The sequence below is a fragment of the Aulonocara sp. 'chitande type north' Nkhata Bay genome, linkage group LG5 (assembly GCF_057382095.1).
Source record: "Aulonocara sp. 'chitande type north' Nkhata Bay isolate Kocher_YH1m ecotype deep benthic linkage group LG5, A_spYH_male_GT1.1, whole genome shotgun sequence".
Taxonomy (NCBI): Eukaryota; Metazoa; Chordata; class Actinopteri; order Cichliformes; family Cichlidae; genus Aulonocara; species Aulonocara sp. 'chitande type north' Nkhata Bay.
This window is the reverse complement of record NC_141348.1, coordinates 26,278,309-26,303,913: the sequence shown is the minus strand read 5'-3', so window position 1 is coordinate 26,303,913 and position 25,605 is coordinate 26,278,309. Positions and strand designations below refer to the sequence as shown.

Here is a 25,605-nt window from a genome sequence, read left to right as displayed (position 1 = left end):
GAGTCAGCTGCCCCGCCGGTAGCTCAGTTAGCTGCCCAGCAGCCACTAGCTCAGTTAGCCGCTCAGTCGCCACCTCCATCACATTCAGCCTCACTACCCATAGCCCAGTTACAGTCACAGTCAGATTCATTAGACACTATGTTACAGTCCATAGCCCAGTCAATAGCTCAGTTGGTAGAGTCCATCCAACCCAAAAAGCACTGTTTTTCACCTGTTCATGTCCAGCAGAGAGACACGCCACATAACGCAGTAATCAGTCCCCAACAGCTGGCCAGTACAGAGACTGTGACGCACTCCAGGGCCTCCCCAGAGGCTGGGTTCCAGCCCCCAGAGGCTGGGTTCCAGCCCCCAGCCGACTCTGGACCCCTGGAGGTCAAGAAGCCAGCTGAGGACTGCATCCGGCTGTCGCTGCCTGAGCTGAGTCACTGCTCTGTGCAGCCGCAGTCCGCTTTGTGTTCGCCAGAGGCCCGTGCGCCTGCTGGTTCTGACCTGTTCCTGCCAGAGGCCCGTGCGCCTGCTGGTTCTGACCTGTTCCTGCCAGAGGCCCGTGCGCCTGCTGGTTCTGTTGCGTTCCTGCCAGAGGCCCGTGTGCCTGCTGGTTTTGTCCCGTGTGTTCCAGGGGCCCCTGTGCCCACTGGTCCTGAGACTGTTCTCGCTGGAGGGCCCGAGGAGCCCGTCCAGCCTCCCGCCTCGTCAGCTGGAGGGCCCGAGGAGCCCGTCCAGCCTCCCGCCTCGTCAGCTGGAGGGCCCGAGGAGCCCGTCCAGCCTCCCGCCTCCTCGTCAGCTGGAGGGCCCGAGGAGCCCGTCCAGCCTCCTTCCGCTTCCTCGTCAGCTGGGGGCCCGAGGAGCCCGTCCAGCCTCAAGTTTCGTCTGCTGGGGGTTCTGGAGAACCCAGCCAGCCTCAAGTGTCTTCTGCTGGGGGTTTAGGAGAACCCAGCCAGCCTCAAGTGCCGTCTGCTGGAGGGCCCGAGGAGCCCACCCAGCACATCCTCACACCTGCTGACGGTCCTGGAGGATCCAGCCAGCACATCCTCACACCTGCTGACGGTCCTGGAGGACCCAGCCAGCACATCTCCACATCACCTCCTGCAGCATCGCTGCCGTCAGGTTTTGCAGCCGTCCCACTGCCGTCATCCACGCCTGGTCCGGCCTCCGTGTCTTCATCCTCGCCTGGTCCAGCCTCCACCTCAGTCTCGCCTGGTCCGGCCTCCGCTTCAACCTCAGTCTCGCCTGGTCCGGCCTCCGCTTCAACCTCAGTCTTGCCTGGTCCAGCATCAGCATCGCCTGGTCCAGCATCAGCATCGCCTGGTCCAGCATCAGCATCGCCTGGTCCAGCATCAGCATCGCCTGGTCCAGCATCAGCATCCTCATCAGCATCGCCTGGTCCAGCTACTGCTTCACCTACGCCGTCGCCTGGACCAGCCTCCGCATCGGCTTCAGCCTCGCCTGGACCAGCCTCCGCATCGGCTTCAGCCTCGTCTGGTCCAACCTCCGCTTCGCCTGGGGCTGCAGGGGCCACGCAGCCTTCGGGTCCCCTACTACCACCTTCACATCGTCGGTCGTCTGCCAGGCCGCTTGTTGGGCATCATCACCACCGTGGCCGCCCTCCGGACTTCTGTTGCCACCCCCGCCTGCTGCGTGGACGACCTCCTACACGCCGCCGTTGCCGTCCGCACGGTCGGCCCCCTGAACTGCATTTGCGCCGCCGTTGCCGTCCGCACGGTCGGCCCCCTGAACTGTTTCCCCGTCGCCGCCGTTGCTGTCCGCACGGTCGGCCGCCTGAACGGTTTCCCCGTCGCCGCCACTGCCTTCCGCATGGTCGGCCCCCGGAGATGAACTATTCTAGGCTCCTGAGTTGTCAGCCTCCGGGCCGGCCTCCTGAACTATATTTTGGGACCCTGTTCGGGGACTCCAGTGTGTGTTGTGTTTGGTCAATTCTTTTGGGTCACTGGAGTTTTTTTTGTTTGGTGTTGGTCCCTCCGTCCTGGTCCCCCGCCGCCCGCCCTGGGTTGGTCGTCTGTTTTTGTTTTGGGCTGTCTGGGGCCAGCCCTTGCGGGGGGGGTACTGTCATGGTCCTGGGTCGGTGACCCAGCGCTTTTAGTTTGTTATCATTTTCATGATGATGATTGTTTTAGTTCTGTGTTATATTCGGTCTGCCTCTGAGTCTGCATCTGGATCTGTCTGTCTATGGTGTCACCCCATCTGTTTGTGAAGCTGTCTGTTTAGATCTGTGTCTTGTTTGGTTCCCCGTGTCTGAGTTTCCTGTTTTATTGTGAAGGTCTGTCTGATGTGAGTGTGTTCAGTTTACATTTCCCCTGTCCCGTCAGTTCTGATTTCTCCCAGCTGTGTTGCCCTCCTGTCCCTCATCCCCTGATTACTGGTGTGTGTTCTCCTGCCTGTTGTCGGCTCGTCTGCACTCATCCGTGTATTTCTGCGTATCTCTGCATTCCATGGTGTCCTGTCTCTGCGTCCCTCTGCCCCGCACCCCCTTTGTACGGTCTCAGGTTTGCTATTTAGTTTCTCCCAGTTTAGGTTTCCATTTGTAAAGTACTCATACCTCGTTGCCTGTTTTTGTCACCACCACCTTTGTAAATAAAACATCACTCGTATCATCAGTTTGCTGCATCTTGGGTCCTCCTTTTCCTCCACACCACACGGCTCCCTCCGCCAGCCGTGACAAAATCGATACAACAGTCACCTTGAGGTGACTGTTGTTTTCATTTAGCGCTATATAAATACAATTGAACTGAATTTAAATTATGCATGCAGGATTTTTATTTGTAAAGGAATATTTTAACTTTGTGGTATCAAAACTTTTATTTTCTGAATACTTGTTTCACTGCTTAATCAAAGAGAATTTGCCAAAAGGAGCAAAGCACTTGTGGGAAAGCTGAAGAGCCAACACTGGCAGCGAAGGAAGAAAGTATCAGTCTCCACTCAGAGAGAGGTATCAAAGATCCTGAGGTGCCCCCTGCTGTGACTTTGAAATAGTGAGATGCTCATAAATAGTCCTTGATGAGAAGAAATGATGGAAATGAATACGAGTAATTTAGTTACTAGATACTTGGAGGCAACATAATACTAGGACAAGTTAGGAGGGAAGTAGAAGAAAACATAGATATAAAGTGATACATGAAATAGAAAACATTAACAGCTGAAAAATCAAAGTCATATATTTCGTTTCCTAAACATAGACAATTTAGTTTATCCAAAAAGTTAAAAGTAAATAAAAAGTTTTTTATTTTTGTTGTGTTTGCTCAGCATGTGTCACAGTAAGAAGAACAGGAACCTTTTAACATTAACCTCATCAAAATCAACTCCTGCAGATATGGTGACAAATGGTTGAGTTTAACTTTATTATCACAATAGAATACATATCCATCAATTAATCTGAAATTGAGAAAACCAGTCCTGTTAAAGATACCACATCACTAAAGTTTATTGCACCAGGTCTGCTACCTGTTGCAGAAACTGCAAAAGGACATCATCAAAATAGAGCCAAATTCAAAAAGTGCTGTGCATCCTGAGCACAAACACACTGTGAGGAATAACAGCTACACCATTAAAGTTCACCAACCTACCTGAGTGAGTGAGCTTATACAGACACTCACATGTAGAAAGAAAATTTATCCCCAAGTGAAATATTACTTCTACAAATCCTTACTAAAGATTGATTTCTCTACATAGAACAAGAACTTATGTTCCTCACAACTTTCTACACGCCTGTGTACCATTTGGATTCAACTGTGCACTGGAAACTTTTCTAGCACATAATTATGGGCACATTCTGATGTGAGAGTGATGTTTAGAGTGTTTATAAATAATGTGAGCTCAAGGTTCACTTTATCAAGAATGAGCAGAAATGTTTCAGGCAGCCAGGAGAACCCTGAGAACAACTCTGAATGACTGTGTAAAGATGCTCTGCTACCTAGTTTTGAAGTTAATTTTCTTACTGGACATATTTCTGTTTCTATGTCAGCTCATCTATCCAGATGAGGCTAAAGCAACTCTCTCCAGATTCAGATAAGAAAGACTACACTAAGACTATAGAAATGTCATCTTAAAGGGCATTGTGGGTCATTTAGTGGGCAAAACCTGAGGCCTGCTTTAAAAATATATATTTTACATGACATGCTTACTGACCAGTGTGAAGCTGAATCCCACTAAGGTTGCTTCTACCCACTTGCAAGGAAGCTTTTGTCACATATGGTCACGTGAAAATAAAGTTTTCACCAGACTTTATGTAGCCCTGTGAAAAAGTGAGTGTGTCTTTACTGCTTGCACAGGAAATAAGATGCTAATTAATTACAAACTGCACATCTGGAAAGGCACAGAGCTGAAAGGTCTATACATTATTTAGAGCAACTTATGCTCCCCTCAACGATCTTTTTTGAAGTAGGCCTTGCATATTTCTTTAAGACAATGCTAAACCGCATGCTGCAGTGTGTACACTACAGTATAGCTTCACAGTAGAAGAGTCCCAAATTTCCCTCTAAAAATAAAATATCTATAAGTCTTCATTATTAAGAAGACAACATGGTGCTTAGGCATTTAGCTGATGGAACGAAATGTACACAGCACAGCACACAGAAAACGGCATCTAATGAGGCTTTAGAAATTCTTGGCCTCCTGGCAAAGACTCTCTTGGGGGCTTCAGTATTAAGTATTGGAAATTCCCTGCATGATACTTGTTTTATTACACAAAACTGTAATAATGTATAACAATATACATGAATGCAAGAAGACTGAGAGGAGGCTAATCTCTGTTTTTAACTTGGTTAAACTATCACTATTACTGTAGTTGTTAGTCATTTATAGGTGGTTTGAGACAGTGAACCCTGCTTTCTAAGCCTTCAATACCATGCTCAAAAGGAGATTAGTCACACGTGCTTCTCTCTCCTGTTTGTCGGCTATATGCTGGGAAATTACTTTGGGGTATAAATCTAGAGGTCCCCCTTGTGGCCGTGCAGGTCATCAATTAGATAAGCATTAGGTAACCCAATACAAATCTACATAAGACAGTCCCCAGCCAGTCAATCCAGACACTCAAGAGTCTTTGCCAGTACTACCATTAGACCACTTGCTCAGCAGTATGGCAGACTCTCTGTGCAGGCTGTTTCATCTCCCCACAAAGAGCACTTCAAAAACTGTTGAAGAGCGTGGCAAGTGGGGCAGCAAAAAGGAGTTCATCCTGTCTGTGGCCGGTGCTATTATTGGACTAGGCAATGTGTGGAGATTTCCATATCTTTGCTACAAGAATGGTGGAGGTAAGTATTTCTATTCATTATTCTTAATTAATAAAAGTGTAGTATTATGGTTGATCATAGTGGGGGTTTTTTCTTAAGGAATTAAGAAGATATGTTTTTATTATTCACCAAAGCACAATTATGGGCTTTAATTAGATATTTATTTTCACTGCCAAATACGTTCATTCAAAGTTTTGTTAAAAGCTGCAAATGATTAAAACTGTCCAATGTGAAGTGTATCTGCTATCCATCTGTGTCTCTGTCTGCCTGTTGATTAAGGATTTGACAGGTTACAAAAGGCTATAAAAATAACAGTCTGTGTCCATGCCAAAAATCACAATCAGATTCTTTGCTGAAGCCCTTTAAGTTCAGCATTGCTCCACTTGAATGAAAAATATCTAGCTGTGATGGTGCTAAACTGGAAACAAACTGGACATCGTAAACATTTCACGTGGCAGATTTTGATGATAACGTTCCAAAAATGAACGAATGAAATCAAACGAACAAAAGACAGATGAAATATTATTGACTTACCTCTTAGGGATGGAAATGTTCATTTGAAAGTTGGTGATTTGCCCCTTCTTTGACCTTAAATGAGGACAGATATGTCAGAGGCATTTCAAACAAATAAACTTCAGGCCTAACGACTATTTTCAGCCATAGCAAAATGATGATATTATTTAAATGTTCTAGCTTTTATCCTTGAGAAATTGACAATCTGCTCATAGACATTATCAGCCGTTGTTCCAATTTGATTAAGTGTCCCCATAACAAGTGATAAATTCAGGGTTCTTATTTCCCATCCTTTTTTTTTTCTTACTGAGAAAAGCCCTATGTCACAGAAGAATCACACATAGTCGTTCAAGGTAACACTTATTTGACAATGGAAGAAAGTGAACTGCACCAGAAAGAATCATCCTGCATCCTGCTTGGCAACAGCAATAAAAAATACTTGTGGCTTTATTAGCTTACCTCATAAAAAATAGCTGAACAATTGAATTATGTAAATATGAGTATATCTAAGCTATCAGCTAACAGAGATATCTCAAAGGTGTCTGTCTTTTTCTAAATCATCCTATTTTAGACCACACACTATTACATACTATAACAGCATCATCCTGAAACCTGACCTGGTTTCTACTGTTGTACTTATAAACATCTCCCTGCAGTTATAAAAAATCTGAATCTCAGAAATAATAATGTAAAGACTGATGCTGCAGCAGATTCTGTAACCGTGTATAATTTTTTACATTCTGCTGGCTTCAGTCGTTTGTCAGTGTTCCTAATCCACATGAATAGTTCCTTTATCTTGATGTGTCATGGACAGGACACTGTAAGTGGCTGGGTATAGCTTTTGATAGTTAAGTTAAGCACCCCTACTGATTTAGTCATATTGTTTACTGTAACATTGTTCAATGTAAGAAGATTGGAAATTTAAATACTTTGCATAAAATCAACACAAAATGACGTCAGATTGTGCAGAAAAAAACTTATAATTTATAGTCATCTCATTAAAAGTGCATTGCAAAAAGATATCTCAAGATAGGTCCTCTAGGTGTTTTAATGAACTAGATGCAAATTTCTTTTTTTTAAAAAGATTGTTTTGGGGGCCTTTTGGACTTTACTAAATAAAACAATTAAGATAGATAACAAAATGAGGAGAGAGAAAGGGAAGACATGAAGCAAAGGGCAGCAGGTCCGGCTTAAAGCTGGGCCGCTGCACCACCGTATTTTACACCTTAGGCTTTGAACCTTTCCTAAAGTACATAGACTATAAAATATATTTATATTCAGACAAATTGCCTTCAACTGTGTCCTCTGTGTGAAAATTCAGTCAGAGATAGTTACAGTAATATTCACTTGTGTGTAACTGTGTGGTGTGGAATTGCCACAGGTTTTGGGGATGATCACACAGGAATTAACGATATTAAAGAAGTGGTTTGATATAAATAAATTATCATTGAATCTAGATAAAACCAAATTTATGTTGTTTGGAAACCAAAAGAAAAACATCGAAGTAGAAATATGTGTTGACAATGTATATTTAGAAAGAGTAAATGAAATAAAATTTCTTGGGGTGATCATTGACCACAAGCTCTGTTGGAAGCCACACATTACTTATGTTCGGGGGAAATTGGCACGGGGCATTGCCGTCCTGGGGAAAGCAAAGCATATGTTGGATCAGAAAGCACTGCACATTTTATACTGTGCTTTACTACTGCCATATATGAGCTACTGTGTAGAGGTCTGGGGAAACACATACAAAAGTAACACACAAACAATAACTATAATACAGAAAAGGGCCATTAGATTAATAAATAATGTAGGGTACAGGGACCATACAAATGCACTCTTTGTCAAAATGCAAGCTATTAAATTCCAAGACTTGGTGAAGCTTAAAACAGCGCTAATAATGTATAAAGTAAGAAATAAATTGCTTCCCAAAGAAATCTGTAAATTGTTCATAGAAAGAGAAGGTGGGTATAACTTAAGAGGGAAATGGAATTTAAAAATACAAAGTGCTAGAACAACTTTAAGAACTATGTCAATCTCAATTGCAGGAGTTAAATTATGGAACAGTCTAACAGAAGAAATAAAAGACAGTAAAAACATAAAACAGTTTAAAGTAAAATATAAAAACCTAATTTTAAATAAGTATAAGAATGAAGAAAACGGGGTTAACCCAGGACGGTAATGTTGCTGGTAATGGTGTTGCGGTTCTTTTTTTGTTTTTTTGTTTTGGTTTGTTTGTTTTTCCATAACTTGTGTATCTGCAAATATACACATTCTGTATTTTTCATATGAAAGAAACTATACTGTGGTGGGGCTTGCTAATTTCTTTTGTTGATTTATGTATGTTTTGTTTTGCTTTACTTCATATGTTTCATATGTTTCATATGTTGTTTATTTAATTTAAGACAAAAAAAATTTAAATGAATGAGAGGTAAAACTTGAGGGGGTAGGGACAAATAAGTAAATACTTCAGCCTACTCCTTTTCAAACAAATAATCCATCCATCCATCCGTCTTCATCCGCTTTATCCGAGGCCGGGTCGCGGGGGCAGCAGCCTAAGCAAAGAGGCCCAGACCTCCCTCTCCCCAGCCACCTCCTCCAGCTTATCCGGGGGAATACCAAGGCGTTCCCAGGCCAGCCGAGAGATATAATCTCTCAAGCATGTCCTGGGTCTGCCCCGGGGCCTCCTCCCGGTGGGACATACCTGGAACACCTCACCCAGGAGGCGCCCAGGGGGCATCCTTGTCAGATGCTCGAACCACCTCAGCTGGCTCCTTTCGATGTGGAGCAGCAGCTGCTCTACTCTGAGCCCCTCCCGGATGGCCGAACTTCTCACCCTATCTCTAAGGGAGAGGCCAGCCACCCTTCGGAGGAAGCTCATTTCTGCCGCTTGTATCCGCGATCTCGTTCTTTCGGTCACTACCCACAGCTCGTGGCCATAGGTGAGGGTAGGGACGTAGATCTACCGGTAAATTGAGAGCTTCGCTTTTACACTCAGCTCCCTCTTCACCACGACGGACCGGTGCAGGGTCCGCATTACTGCAGCTGCAGCCCCAATCCGTCTGTCGATCTCCGGCTCCCTTCTCCCATCACTCGCGAACAAGACCCCGAGATACTTGAACTCCTCCACTTGGGGCAGGAACTCATCCCCGACCCGGAGTGGGCACTCCACCCTTTTCCGGCTGAGAACCATGGCCTCAGATTTGGAGGTGCTGATCCTCATTCCCGCTGCTTCACACTCGGCTGCGAACCGTTCCAGTGCGAGCTGGAGGCCCTCACCCGATGAAGCCAACAGAACCACATCATCTGCAAAAATCAGAGATGAGATTCTGAGGCCACCAAAGCGAAAGCCCTCCGCCACTTGGCTGCGCCTAGAAATCCTGTCCATAAAAATTATGAACAGCACCGGAGACAAAGGGCAGCCCTGGCAGAGCCCATCACCCACAGGGAACGAGTCCGACTTATTGCCGGCAATGCGAACCAAGCTCTTGCAACTGTTGTATAGGGATCGAATGGCCCGTAGCAATGGGCCAGACACCCCATACTCCCGCAACACCTCCCACAGGACACCCCGAGGGACACGGTCGAATGCCTTCTCCAAGTCCACAAAACACATGTAGACTGGTTGGGCAAACTCCCATGCACCCTCAAGTATCCTTGAGAGGATAAAGAGCTGGTCCAGTCAAACAAATAATGGAATGATATTTTGTAATGATTGTGAAGGCACATGTTTGAAATGTTTGAAATAAAAATGAACTGAACTGAACTGAACTGAACTAACTGTGTGTAACTGTGTGTCACTGCGGATACAAGTGAGACATCCATTCTAGCCAATCAGAAAAGTCTACTTCCATTAACAAAAAACAAACCATTTGTGGTGTACCCCAAGGTTCCCTCATGGGCCCAGTTCTTTTCAGTTCACTCATAATACCTTTATAGTCTACTAACTACAGATATGACATGTTTCTGTAGCTGCATTTTTCTCTCATGCATTCAGAAACTTGGGTGACCACAATGCCCGCCCACCCGCCTACTAGCCCACCCCCACCGACCAGCCTACACGGCAGGGTGATGAAAAACCCCCATCAGCCTTTTACAGCTGAGTACTAAAAACCCTTTTAGGAGACTTTTGTTCCACTTAGCACACACCGCATGCTTAACAAAGAAGATAATGTTTGGCACTTAAATTCAATGACAGACATGGTACAGGATGTCTAGTTCACAAAACGTTATAATCAGTGGTTACTTGATGATGAAGGGGTCATAAATAATCTGAAACACTTTCCCTCCTGTTCTAAAATCACCCACAACAACTTTTCCTCACTGAGAATGGCTGAGTGACTAAGGTGTGGCATGGAAAATAACAGATATGACATGTTTCTGTAGCTGCATTTTTCTCTCATGATTCAAAAGTATATCCTAGCATTGCCCAAGTAAGTACTTATTGTCTTGAAAGATGAACATGAATATTTTTGCAATATAGTATACCAGTCATGTGCTAATGTAGTTTGTTGTCACCTGCAGGCGCATTCTTCATCCCTTACATCCTATTCCTTCTCACTTGTGGCATACCTCTATTTGTGCTGGAGACGGCACTGGGCCAGTACACTAGTCAGGGAGGAATCATGTGCTGGAGGAAGGTCTGCCCCTTGTTTGAAGGTGAGCTAACCACTGGAATTGTGGTGAAGCAGATCAATGAAGAAGAAGTAAGAGAATGCAATGCTAACAGTTGTTGTTTCCAGGCATGGGATATGCAAGCCAAATGATCATTTTCTACGGAGGCATCAGCTATATTGTGATTTTAGCCTGGGCTTTTCTCTACTTATTTTCTTCCTTCTCTGGAGAGTTGCCATGGGCCACCTGTAATAACACATGGAATACAAGTAAATACATATGTTGCTATTATACTTTTATCTGCCTTTGCATACACCAAAAAATCACTGGCCTTAAAAATAGTATGGATAATGTTAATGTCACTTCATTGTGTTTCTAAATGTGACATCTCGCTTAAGCAATTTAACTGACATAAATAAAATTCAAGCCTTTGAAGATTTGTCATCTTTAACTGTGTTTTAATCTATTTCAGATCGTTGTGTGGTAATAAACAACTACAATGCCACCCTCAACTGGACTTTACCTGTAAATTCATCATCTTCTGTTGTAGAATTTTGGCAGTGAGTCATCATGAGTTTTTTTAATAAAACTTCATTTGAAAGCTCAGCTATAGGTATACTATACTAAAGATAAAAGCTCTGCATGTCGATGCCACAGCCACATCAGATCTTTGTTTTTCCACACTGCTTTCGTGTGTTTCTTTGCATGTGCTATGATAAATTTGCCAGTTTTATCATGTAGTTTGTAAGGGTGCAACGATACTCGTATCGATATTGAACCGTTCAATACATTGCTTTCGGTTCGGTATGCATATGTATCGAACAATACAACATTTTTAATTTATTTTATCAACTTTTCTTCTGACGATGCTGTCTGTGTTGAGCGCTCAGTGGATCTGCGTTCGACTACTCCGCCTAGGCTGCACTGTCCAGCGCAGATCCACTGAGCGCAGCTGAAGGTAAGCGCATCATGGACAAAAGTAAAACAGTATGTTTGATGTGCCACGCAGTGCTCAATTACATTGGTGGGAACTAGTGCGTTAGCGCAGTTAGCTCGTTAACGTGTTGACACCGTCCAGCCCCACGCACGGGGCGATCCGTGGTAGCTCGTTAACGGAGATTTGCTGTGTTGTGGCGTTAACGTCATTTCAGATTAACGCTGACAGCACTAGTGGGAACACAACGAATATGACTGCACATTTACGCCGACATCATTCTAGTGCAAAGACAAGTGGAAGCAGACAAAACAACAAGCATGCATGCTACAAACTTTACCAGAGTCATTTAGACAGCCGTTAGCTTATGATTCTCCTTATGGGGACCTGATATGTTTAATATGCTGCTGAGAATATAGCCCAGAAGAAGCGTATAGTATAGCTTTTATTTTGGAAAGAGCCATTTCTCTGTAATAAACTCTCTTTTCCAAAGATGAGTGATTTCTCTATCAGATAGATTATTTTTTTTATTACTTTGTTGTTTCAGCAACATTAAATTTAAAAACTGTACTTTTGAGTTAAAATATATATTTATAATTTTAATAAATGACAAATTAAAAAAGAATGAACATTTTTTTTGTATCGAAAAAATATAGAACCGTGACACCAAAGTATCGAACTGAACCGAACCGAGAATTTTGTGTATTGTTGCACCCCTAGTAGTTTGGTGAGTCCCCTTAGCGCCACACAGATGTCTGATTGCTCCTAACTGAAAACACCTTCAAACACAACGTGAAAACAAAGAAATTACCTAATCTGCACTATTATGAAGTTTTATTCAGATCTTCTGCCTTATCTGAGAGACTCATATTTCCTGAGCAAGACAGTTCACGTGTAACAGCATATGCTGTAGCATCTGTCAGCATAGCTCCCCCTCAGCACTGAGATGGGATCAATCAACCAGAATAATTGAAAACACCTGTGTACTAAAGGTGTGAAGTGATTTTAATTGCACATTCAAGCATATATCATTCTGAATAGTTTAATGAGCTTCAACTTCATCAGGTCTTTCATGTTGGCCCCAGTGACTTGTCAATCAAATATGTAACTAATAATATTTTTTCTGATATAAATGTTCCTGGGTATTGGATTTTCAACATGCAAACTCACGCAATGCTCACATGTTGCCCATTTTTGTAGCCCTCTCCAAACTCACACATATGTGTAGGTAATGACAGTAATGGTAAAAAAAAATTAAAATCTTAACTAGTAACTACAGTCCAAAGATGAAGTTTTACACAACAACACATACTGCTTTAAAAGGCCATTCATCTAACTAACACTGCGTCATCTTTCAGGCGTCGGGTGTTGAACATATCCACTGGCATAGAGGCCTTGGGAAACATTCAGTGGGAACTTTCTCTGTGCCTTCTTCTAGCCTGGGTCATCTGCTACTTTTGTGTCTGGAAGGGAGTTAAATCCACAGGAAAGGTAACACTAAAATGACAAATGTGTGTCCGAGATTTGTAGTAGATACACCACTATTATCAATTTGAAGCTCCTACTTAGCTTTATTATTGAGTTATTGCATTCAGAAACTTGGGTGACCACAATGCCCACCCCCACCGACCAGCCTACACGGCAGGGTGATGAAAAACCCCCATCAGCCTTTTACAGCTGAGTACTAAAAACCCTTTTAGGAGACTTTTGTTCCACTTAGCACACACCGCATGCTTAACAAAGAAGATAATGTTTGGCACTTAAATTCAATGACAGACATGGTACAGGATGTCTAGTTCACAAAACGTTATAATCAGTGGTTACTTGATGATGAAGGGGTCATAAATAATCTGAAACACTTTCCCTCCTGTTCTAAAATCACCCACAACAACTTTTCCTCACTGAGAATGGCTGAGTGACTAAGGTGTGGCATGGAAAATAACAGACCAGAACTCCCAGACAGCCACAGTTTTTTTTTTTTTGGGGCTGCTGCCAAGCCAATAGTTCAGTGTTACGTGTGCTTAGCTTTCAAAGCAGACCAACACATAACAGTGTTGTCATGCAGTTGTGGTTGTGTCAGACCTGCAGCCACATGCAATCAGATTGTTGGACTCAGTATTAAAGAAATTACTGGTGATTAGTTAAAATAGGAAGCAGCCGCACTGAAGCCACCCAAGGCACAATTCTAGTTTGGTTAAATTTAGATGTTAAGATATCAACAAATTTCCCACGTATGGGACTAATAAAGGATTATCTCTTATCTGAGATACTTAAAAAAAAAAAGTTTGGTTAAACTACTTTGTAAAGAAAAAAGCAGGCCCCTTTTTCACATAAACTACAAAAACAAAAAATAACTCCCGTATACATGGGAAAAAAAACACGTTGTGATGTAACATATTCCGTCTATATAACCCAAAGGTTTGTTTTGTCTAGACTGATAAAAAAAAGTAACTGAACAATTTGAATCTTTCAAATATAAACTTAAAGCAGCCACGAGCAAGCTAATGTCAAATACGGTTGCGAGTTTAATTTCATATAGAAAGCAACAGTTTGACGAAACGTTATGAAACACGCGAAGACTCTCGTGTGCCTCGTTCAGTGGATAGGCATGACTCATGTGAGGCTTGTGATTTGTGAGAAAGTGAATTGGAAGTGCTGACTGGGAAATCTCTCTGTGGGAGAGACGTGTGCAATAGATCCCAGCTGTCTCTGCCATATAATTACCTACTGTAGCGTGTAGTAACTTATTTTCTTCCTAAATCACTGGAGTTAATTGAATTAATCCACTGGTGCCTTTTTTCCTGAAGTGATACAGTTAGAAAATTCAAGATTGTAAAAACAATAAATAAAGATAGTCTTATTAAGTAACATTGATGGATTGGTGAAAATTTTTTAAAAAGGTTTGCACAGCCAAAATCACAGCATTGTCACAACATATCCCCTTGCAAATGTTACCATGCCCTCTATTGTTAGTTATGGTGTACTTTTTGTATTGCCCGTTTTATTTTTTTACAGGCTACATATTTCACAGCCACATTCCCCCTCATCACATTAGCTGTGCTGTTTGTCAGAGGAATAACCCTTCCCGGAGCTTTCCATGGGATCAAATACTACTTGTATCCGAATCCGGCACGGCTTGCTGACCCACAGGTATTATTTAGTCTATTTTCTTTTGATTTTTGTGCCACGATAACAGCATTTAGTAGCAGCATTTTTGGAAAAATAATCTTCTGTTGGTTTACAGGTCTGGATGGATGCTGGAACACAAATATTTTATTCTTATGCCATATGTTTGGGATGCCTGACTACACTTGGAAGCTACAACAAGTACAACAATAACTGTTATAGGTGACTACCTGATGAAGATCTAATTTGATGGTTTAAATCACAATTTGTAATTATGTCCTACTATAGCTGCTAATTCCTAATGCTAAAGAATTATCAGTTAATAAGACTTGTGTAAAAGATTCAAAATCTTAATTAAATTTTTTCATTACAAGTGTCGAACCCTTACTATGAGTCAATGTAACTTTAACCTGCACCCAAACAAAAGAATTTAATAGCACTGACCAACACTGTTGTGATAATGCAGGAACAACACAAAATGTGAGATACAGCATGAAGAAGAATTAAATTCACATCAGCACAACTTCCATAAATATGACACACACCCCAAACACACACACACAAAAACCCCAAACATAAGTGTGCATCAGGATAGGCAAAGAACAGAAGACACACACACAGAGAGAGACATTTTTGGAGGTTTTAGTAATTTCTTGTTATCACAGTGTCAGTCCTTGTTGTACGTTACCGATTCACAAATAAAGACAGGAAGCTTTGTTTCTGATTTGCAGAGACTCCTTCTATCTTTGCTTGTTGAACAGTGGGACCAGCTTCGTATCAGGCTTTGCGATCTTCTCAGTTTTGGGCTACATGTCACAAAAACAGGGTGTGGACATTGCTACAGTTGCTGAATCAGGTGAGGCTGCACACCTGCTTGGTTAGATTTCAGACTGGCATGTGTTTTTTTTTTTCTCTAAAGTTACGGATTGTTAATTGAAAAATAATCTTTTTCCTCATGACAATTATTAAGCCTGGAACCTTCTAAATGTTAAAATGCATTAAACATTTCTCCGTAAACCGAAGACACTGTGGCACTCTGACATGATTTACTTGTTCTTGGTTTCACTCTGTAGGTCCAGGACTTGTCTTCATAGTTTACCCACAAGCTGTGACCCTGCTGCCATGGCCTCAGGTCTGGTCTGTGTGCTTTTTCACCATGATCATCTTACTGGGAATAGATGGCCAGGTCAGCTTCAGTCTTTCCTATGTCTTGTAAAAAATCTCTTGCTTAACTTATCTTGACACTAACCTGTCTTTGTGTTACTCTCCAGTTTGCAGGTCTCGAGAGCATCATGACCTCGTTAACAGATGTGTACCCAGCCCAGATACGAAAAGGATACCGCAGAGAGCTTTATCTGATGCTGATCTGTGCGCTCTGCTATATGTTTGGTCTGTTATTAGTGTCAGAGGTGAGCTGTCAGAAGCACATTTATTGTTGGTCAAATGTAATCAGTTTACTGTGTAAAATTTTTTTCCAGCATGGTCAAATGACACAAAATACACAGTAGGTACACTCCTAAAATGTGTTTTTGTTTCCATTAAATCAACAGGATTTTGAGTTGTTTGCAGTAATACTTTTTTTTAAATAAATCAAATCCACTGTATTCGCTGCTTTCATTTTAGGCTGGCGCATACATTCTGCAGATCTTTGATCACTATGTATGCAGTGGGCCCACTCTTCTTCTGATGGCAATTTTCCAGTCAGTGATTATTGGATGGATCTATGGTATGTTATAAATGTCAGTGGTACAATTGTTTATATATATATATATATATATATATGGAAACCAAAGAGAAACGGAGGTTCACACCCTTCAATGTGCAGACATGGAAAGACATGTAAGTGGAGGAGGCAGCAACAGCAAGCTCCTTGTGCAGGAAAGAGTACGCATTGTTGCGCTTATAGTTGCTGCAAATTGGAAATTAGCAGCAACTGTGAGCATGCTAACCCAGGTAAAAATAGCCCTAGCTTCTTTTTTGTTTACAATAATTAAATAAATACTTCTGTCCTAGGTGCTCAACGCTTCTGTGACAACATTGAGGACATGATTGGTTACAAACCTCTGTCACTAATCAAGTACTGCTGGCTGTATGCCACTCCTCTTATTTGCAGTGTAAGCATCTGAAGCAGTCTGACTAAATAGTTTATCGATATTGTATAATTTCCATCTTTCACTGATTATTATTGACGATGATTTCCTTTAAAGGGAACCCTTGTGTTTTTGCTGATAAGTTACACACCACTGAAATTCAACAACACCTACGTGTATCCTTGGTGGGCTTACTGGATTGGCTGGTTCCTCGCCATGTCGTCTCTTTCTATGATCCCAGTCACTATGATCTACAAACTGGCCAAAGGTAGAGGGAGTCTCTGGCAGGTCAGTGATGTTACTAGTGGCAGCTTTGTATTTGAATAACTAACTGTGATGTTCATCGGCGTAACTTTGTTCTGAACATTGGAGGGGTCAAGATCTCTCTCTAAATAAATAAATAAATAAATCTGGGTAAATTCCCAGATGATTAAACATGCAACTATTTTGCTGGTAATACCTGAAATGAGTAAAGAAAATCAACAGCCTATCTATGAAAGGTCATTCATAATTGTATTGGAGAGGTTATATTGGTCGGGTCTGATTATTGGAGGGTAATAACCCCCTTAACCCCCCTGGAAATTATGCCCCTGGTGATATTCATTGACAATCTTAATGCCTTTTTCCAGCGTCTTAAGACCAGCTCCCGCCCAGCAGATGATCTTCCAGTGATGGCAGAGGTGACAGCAAAAGAAAGGGCGAGCTTCACTGCATGTCCACGATAATGGAGCAAATGACCATATTTTTAAAAAATCCAAACTTTAAGAGCAACTTTAATTTTTTTTATTTCAAAAATATGTAGAGTAGCTTGTTTACTGCATGGTTTTATATGGTGGGTCATTTTTAGTACAGCAAATTGTTTTAACACAAAAAGACCAGCTTGACAGATCAAAGATCTAAAATAAGCTTGTTTTTTTTTTTTATTAAATTGTGTTGAAATTCACTGCCATCATTGCTATATTCAACTCTAAGCTAAAAGGACAAAGTGGTACAGAACGACAAAGTTCCTCTGGCATTAACATCAGCACAAAAGCTGTGTCCTAGGAGCTACATGGCATGGCTTTTCTGTAAGTGTAATATGTAGGTGGTGCAGTACTTTTATCCATAAAGATTATCATCATATTATCAGCATTCCAAATTCTCATTTGTGTTTTTCACTGGGAGGAAAAAATAGCATTTTTTTTACTACATATAAATTTAAATGAATATACAGTACCTCTTTTACAGTTGTCATAGGTGTAATGATGCTTCCTGCTTGAATTTATACAATAATTCTACAATATCTTATAAGCTAGTTTTACTTTGTTATTTTTTAGGGGTAAGTATTTTCTTGGATTAAAGTAGTATTAAGAGCTTTTTTATTTTACTTCTATATTTACGCATGGATTTACATTTCTATTAAGAACTCTAGAACAGCTATAAACATAATGGGTTTGGGTCACTGACTATGTGCACCATGACAGCATGACAGGTACATTTCTGTGGCTAACATTTATTCAGGGTCTAATTCATGTATTTTTATTAAATATAATACACCAAATATGTATATCCTCCACAAAGGTATTAGGACTTGCTTGAATCTGTAACACAATTTTTTTTAACGCTTTAATTCAGAGTTTTCCTTTTTTCTAAAGTATTTTTGTACTGATTAAGGGTTTTTATTCAACATGTGACTTTAAATTTGTATAATAAAATAATTTTGGGGGTAATTTTGCTTCTTTGCTTTTATTTTGCATGGAAAAAAAATTACTACAAAAAACGACCACCTGCCATTCTTGTTAAACCCATTCACAGCGTATATAGCCTGTACAGTGACTTTGTATCTGTCACAGTCTGGCTGAGGCAGACTGTATATGTTGTGAAAAAGGACTTGAATGCAGACCGAAACACAATGTGAAATGTGATGTGGATTAACAGAAAACGAGCAGTTTATTATCGCTGGCAAAATAAATACAAACGAAGGGCATGGGTGAACTAAATAATAACCTGAACTGGGTGAACTAAAATGAAACATGAAAAACCCTTAAACATGGAGAACTGGCGTGGCTACCCGGTGACACGATGTGGACTAGCAGTCGACCTGACAAGGAATGACTGAAAACACACGGACTAAATACACACAAGAGGCTAATGAGGGAAGTGGGAACACATGGGGAAAACAGCTGACACACATGAACACAACGAAGTCACAGGGGAAGTGTAAAACTAAACACACTGAACATAGAAACACAAGACCTCTTCAAAATAAAACAGGAAACATAATGGGACGCAGACATGACAATAAATAGTGAGGGGAACATAAATACAGGGGTAGAAAAAACAAAGTGAATCTAAATAAACAAATGAACTTAAGCAAACCATAAACATCAAAATAAACTAAAACTCAAAACGCTGGGTTAAAAGACCCAGGATCGTGACAGTGTCACTTAGAATAGAATAGAATAGAATAGAATAGCCTTTATTGTCATTGTACAGAGTACAACGAAATTGGAGTGCCACTCCCTTGGTGCAAGTTTCAATAATAAATATAAATGTAAAATATAAAAAGTACAAAAAAACAATCGTAAGTACTCAAACAATAGTATGTACAATATATACAGGATAGCAGCATTAATATAATGACAGTATGAATAGCAGCATAATACAATGACAGTGACGGTATGGAATAGGTTCAATTGTTTTTGTGCTTATTTACTACGGTGATAGCTCTGGGAAAGAAGCTATCCCTGAATCTGTTTGTCCTGGTTTTATGTGACCTGTACCGTCGGCCTGACGGTAATAGTTCAAACAGTTGGTTGCTGGGGTGAGAGTAGTCCTTGATGATATTGCCAGCTCTGCTGAAGTACCTTATATACTTTGCTGTGTTACAGCTACAATTATAGTCACTTAAAGCCAGTTTTCAGAACACAGAGCATGTTATGAAGTCCAAAAAAACTTGCAGAGCATTTAATATTGCCCTGGAAGAAGCCAGGAGCCGTGGGGATTTTTTTAGGCTTGACTGTCTGACAGAACTATAACAGACCCAACAAAAAACCTTTGGTAAGGCAGTAGAACAACAAACATGTTGAATTCATGGACTGAAAATATTTTTAGTAAAATATGAAAAATTATTCGTTTTCTATTTTTTTCATTAAATCTCTAATACATTAAAGTGTGCAACCAGTGGACTATATGATACTTTCCAGTGTAATCTTACCTGCATTTTGCAAAAATGTTGTTTTTTTTTATTAAACTGTCTACAACGTGCAGCCCCTCAGTTTATCCACTGTCTGAAACAAATTTGTTTTGGTTTTTTACAGTAGCTTCTCTCAAGTTAAGGTCAACCTTCCCTTAAACTGCCTTACTGACTGCCGCGCACACACAAATACTTTTAAACAGCCGTTGAGCAAGACTTCTGTACTGACAGAACTGCTGTATGTAGCTAAGTTAATCATTTTAAAGAGGTGCTGAATCCATGCAACAAATGTGGTTTCAAAGGATGAAATGGCTGCTGAAATGAGGTCTCACTTCTCGCTTGTGAAGTGATCTCGGCTGACTGTAACAGATTAGTTTGTAAATCCATCAGATAACCTTTGTGAAAGTTAAAAGCTATCCCTCTGAATTCTGTGGGAAAAAAGAAAAAAAGTAGAATCCATTATAGTGCACTATTGGACTGATTGTATTTCCAGATACAATATTTTGTGTTTCATCAAAATGGGGCAGCATGGCTGTGTGCTGTTTATTTTTGATCCTTTATTATATTTATTTATTTTTTAAGTCTTTCAGCTGCTCCCTTGGCACAAGTAGCCCTGCATATTTGTCTTACACCAGATGACCATCCCAGCCACGCAACACAAATTTGATTTATGTCTCCTGCTGGAATTGAACCAGCAACCTTTGTTTGCTTGGTAAATATGTAAACAGCTACACAGCTACTGTTTCACTTCAAGTTTTACTGAAAGATGACCTAATTTCCTTTGAACTGTTTCACTGTAGATTTTGATTGGCTGTATTAGATGGAAATACTTGAGGAAATTAAAAAAGCAAGAATTATAATATTGCTTTATAATAATTATAATATAATGGGGCTTCATCTGAAGATTATCTGTACAAGATGGGAAAATTGTGAAATGTTTTGCAAAACAGGTGCACTATTTAGATAAAGGTATTAGGCCACACCTCCTGATCTTTCAGTTCAGGTGTTGGCCCATTCTGTTGTTGCAGGTCTATGGAAATCAAGCACCTATCCATGCAATCTGCCTTTATTCATTTTTGTAAAAGAATAGGTCTCTAAAGAGCAAGGTTGCAACAAGTCAGCCATGAACAACTGAAGTGGTGTTATTACAAAGTTTAACAGTTTATGAACCACAGCAAATAACCCATGAAGTGACAGACCATGTATGGGCATGTGCTGAGACGCACAGTGCCTAAAAGGATGTAAATATGTAAAAATTGTGTATGTTTCTGTTTTGTGTCTTGTGTACTGTTTGTTTTAATATGTGTCTTTCTTGCAGCTGTTACATCCAAATTTTCCCTTGTGGGACATTTAAAGGATTATTCTATTATTCTATTACCTTGGCCTCCAGTAACACTGTGAGGAACCCTGGAGTCATTTTTGACCAGGATATGTTCTTCAATGCACATATTAAACAAATATGTAGGACTGCTTTTTCCATTTAAGTAACTTCTCTAAAATTAGAAATATCCAGTCTCAGAGTGATGCTGAAAAACTAGTTCATCCATTCATTACTTCCAGGCTGGACTACTGTAATTCATTATTATCAGGATGTCCTAAAAACTCCCTGAAAAGCCTTCAGTTAATCCAAAATGCTGCAGCAAGAGTGCAAGAAAGAGAGAGATTTCTCCTGTATTGACTTCCTTTCATTGGCTCCCTGTTAAATCCAGAATTGAATTCAAAATCCTGCTCCTCAAGTCTTAAATAATCAGGCCCCATCTTATCTTAATGGCCTTATACTACCATATCGCCCCATTCACTCTCGCACTGCAGGCCTACTTGTTGTTCCTAGAGTATTTAAAAGTAGAATGGGAGGGAGAGTCTTCAGTTTTCAGGCCCCTCTTCTGTGGAACCCGCTTCCAGTTTGGATTCGGGAGACAGACACTAGCTCTACTTTTAAGATCAGGCTTAAAACTTTCCTTTTTGCTAAAGCATATAGTTAGGGCTGGACCAGGTGATCCTGAATCCTCCCTTAGTTATGCTGCAATAGATGTAGGCTGCCGGGGGACTCCCATGATGCATTGAGTTTTTCTTCTTCAGTCACCTTTCTGACTAAACATGTGTTAATAGACCTCTCTGCTGAATCATACTTGTTATTAATCTCTGTCTCTCTTCCACAGCATGTCTTTATCCTGTCTTCCTTCTCTCACCCCAACCGGTCCCAGCAGATGGCCCCGCCCCTCCCTGAGCCTGGTTCTGCCTGAGGTTTCTTCCTGTTAAAAGGGAGTTTTTCCTTCCCACTGTCGCCAAAGTGCTTGCTCATAGGGGGTCATATGATTGTTGGGCTTTTCTCTGTATGTATTATTGTAGGGTTTACCATATACAATACAATATAAAGTGCCTTGAGGCGACTGTTGTTGTGATTTGGCGCTATAGAAATAAAATTGAATTGAATTGAATTGAAAAGTTGTCATCGGTCTGCTGACACAATAACAGCCGTGCTTGAAACTTCCTACAGCATTAACATCAGCACAAAAACTGTGCACCGGGACCTTCATGGCATGGGTTTCCATTTTTGTCCATGTAGTGTATGTGATTAAATTCACTTACAGCTTCATTTAAACATTTTATGAAAAAACGTGTGATTGTGTTTCAGTTTTGTCTGGGTTTTTTTCCCCTGAAATATTAAAGGTTTCCTTCTGTTGCTAAGTTTTACACCTGAGGTTCGCTGTAGTTGTCAATTGCAAAATTAACTGCACAGCACACAATACAAAAACCATTCCCCATACTTCCTCTATGAAAGCCTATGCATGTTAACGGAGGTCCATATTGACAGAGCTGTGAGTTAACACCAGTGTTGGTCAAGTTACTCGAAAAAGTATTCAGTAATTAGATTACTTCCCCAAAAAAGTAATCCCGTTACTTTACTGATTACTTATTTTCAAAAGTAATTAATTACTTAGTTACTTTTTAAAAACACGATTTACAACCTGAATAGGTGATAAAGTGATAGATCTTTCAGCCCAATTCTACTTTTTCTGCATAATCCATCATACAAAATGTAATCAAATGGAAAAGTTTTTTTTTTTTAAACTTGTTTTATCAGTTTTAATCTTTTAACTTTATGCATCAACCAAAAATTAAATTATATGCAACATTCTCTGACTGGAAGAAATTAGTTTAACATTTAAACCTATTTTCTGCACATTCCAGCACATAAAATAAATTATTTTTTGTGTTTACACTCTTTCAAAGAGATGCAAGTAAAACACAGCAGAAAATAAATAAAATCAAAGACTAGCGGTCCTGTTGCTCTATTTTCACCTGTAAAGCAGGAGTGGGGTAGGTGGAGGTGTGCAAGTTTCTCTGTGAATTTCCCGTTACGTCGTTGCGCACTCGGAGCTTGTTTAGGGGGGTTTTTCGTTGTAAAAAGAAGTTTTCTTCCCACGCACAACGGACGCTAATGTTTTTGTCACTTTTTATGGAATCAAACTCAAAGTAAGGCCAGTACTTCCACGCTTTAAACGCTGCACGCTCATACTCTCTCCTGCACTCGATATATTATCCATTGTTGATCTGCACACAGCTGTTGTCACAAATGTCGCACTTGCTTATGTCACTGTCATGAGACATTCTGGCAAAAAAATCACGGTTTTAGTAACGCAGTAACGCAGCGTTCCTACGGGAAAGTAACGGTAATCTAATTACCATTTTTTGCAATAGCAATCCCTTACTTTACTTGTTACTTGAAAAAAGTAATCAGATTACAGTAACTGCCCATCTCTGGTTAACACTGATGTTAGTTACTCAAGTTCAACATTAAATACCAAAATTCTGACTGACTGATCACAGACCTATGGGCTGCAGTATCTTCCTCCCTCAGCCTACACTTATCTGGGGGGCTTTCTACAAGACTTGGGAATTTGGCTGCAAGGATTTGCTGACATGCAGCCAAACAAGGAGTATGAGGTTGAATACTGATGTTTAGGAGCATGCTGGTGTTCCAGTTTATCCAAAAGATGTTGCTGGGGTTGTGTCAAGACTTTATGCAAGCACTTTCTTCTGCACCAGAACAGTGACACTTGTTATCTTGGATTGAAACCTGGAATGTAAGGGTATATTGTATAAAACACCAGTAATTCTCAGTTTTATTATATTGTAAAAGGAACATTGTGATCTGCAACTTACTATAAGGGTTTAAAAAAAGAAGAAGAAATAAAGCCAAAAGACTGAATGCTGGTTTAGCTCACTGGGTTGAGTAAACCAGCACCCAGTATGAGGCACCCCTGGAATTTCTTCCAACAGCTATCCTGTTGCAATAAAGGCTAAAAACCCAAAGAATATATATAAGAAGGTTGAAGACAGAAAAAGTTGAAGACAAAAGCTACTGTCCCTGGCTGCCATGTGTCTTGAGGTATCAAAGTGGATAGAGACCTTAAGCATCCTCAGTAATTCTGTCTGCAAAAGAAAGTGCCTCACTGACCACGTGATATATCACACACCATGCCACCCTGATCCAAACAAGGATGGTGGAGACAATATAATGAACAAATATAAAAATACGATGCTCTACAGTAAGGACTAAAAGTATAAACGTTTGGGGTTTTTTTTGTGTTAAATCACTTATTACATTTTGTAATATATATATATATATATATATATATATATATATATATATATATATATATATATATATATATTCCTTTTAAATCACTGAGAAAGCATTTAAAAAACATACTAGAAACATACTGGCACAAGAAAGATTAAGATTACCAGCTGATAAAGATGATATTCGTCATTCCACATTTCATTTTTTCAAATGTAGCATACGGTTGTTCTTGTTTGCTGGTGATGGTGCAATAAAGAAGAAGAAGAAGCTGGGATAGATTTAAAAATCTCAGAAGGCAGGGTCAATTTACAGTGGGGCAAAAAAGTATTTAGTCAGCCACCGATTGTGCAAGTTCCCCCACTTAAAATGATGACAGAGGTCAGTAATTTGCACCAGATGTACACTTCAACTGTGAGAGACAGAATGTGAAAAAAAAATCCATGAATCCACATGATAGGATTTGTAAAGAATTTATTCGTAAATTACGGTGGAAAATAAGTATTTGGTCACCTCAAACAAGGAAAATCTCTGGCTCTCACAGACCTGTAACGTCTTCTGTAAGAAGCTTTTCTGTCCCCCACTCGTTACCTGTATGAATGGCACCTGTTTGAACTCATCATCTGTATAAAAGACACCTGTCCACAGCCTCAAACAGTCAGACTCCAAACTCCGCCATGGCCAAGACCAAAGAGCTTTCGAAGGACACCAGGAAAAGTATTGTAGACCTGCACCAGACTGGGAAGAGTGAATCTACAATAGGCAAGCAGCTTGGTGTGAAAAAATCAACTGTGGGAGCAATCATCAGAAAATGGAAGACATACAAGACCACTGATAATCTCCCTCGATCTGGGGCTCCACACAAGATCTCATCCCGTGGGGTCAAAATGATCATGAGAACGGTGAGCAAAGATCCCAGAACCACACGGGGGGACCTGGTGAATGACCTGCAGAGAGCTGGGACCAAAGTAACAAAGGTCACCATCAGTAACACACTACAACGGCAGGGAATCAAATCCCGCAGTGCCAGACGTGTTCCGCTGCTGAAGCCAGTGCATGTCCAGGCCCGTCTGAAGTTTGCCAGAGAGCACATGGATGATACGGCAGAGGATTGGGAGAATGTCATGTGGTCAGATGAAACCAAAGTAGAACTTTTTGGTATAAAGTCAACTCGTCGTGTTTGGAGGAAGAAGAATACGGAGTTGCATCCCAAGAACACCATACCTACTGTGAAGCATGGGGGTGGAAACATCATGCTATGGGGCTGTTTTTCTGCCAAGGGGACAGGACGACTGATCCGTGTTAAGGACAGAATGAATGGG

General features: G+C 40.8%; 1 protein-coding gene across 1 annotated transcript; it reads left to right on the top strand.

Annotated features, from left to right (window-relative positions):
* The first annotated feature begins 5,062 nt into the window (after window positions 1-5,062).
* On the top strand, window positions 5,063-18,222 carry LOC147330774 (sodium- and chloride-dependent GABA transporter 2-like). Its single transcript, XM_086292571.1, has 14 exons — window positions 5,063-5,267; window positions 10,284-10,418; window positions 10,502-10,642; window positions 10,846-10,933; window positions 12,666-12,798; window positions 14,323-14,457; window positions 14,552-14,655; window positions 15,165-15,289; window positions 15,507-15,619; window positions 15,705-15,842; window positions 16,057-16,159; window positions 16,447-16,547; window positions 16,641-16,811; window positions 17,153-18,222. The coding sequence occupies exons 1-14, from the start codon at window positions 5,093-5,095 to the stop codon at window positions 17,246-17,248; spliced, it is 1,758 nt and encodes a 585-aa protein (XP_086148697.1). The 5' UTR covers window positions 5,063-5,092; the 3' UTR covers window positions 17,249-18,222.
* Window positions 18,223-25,605: the final 7,383 nt, after the last annotated feature.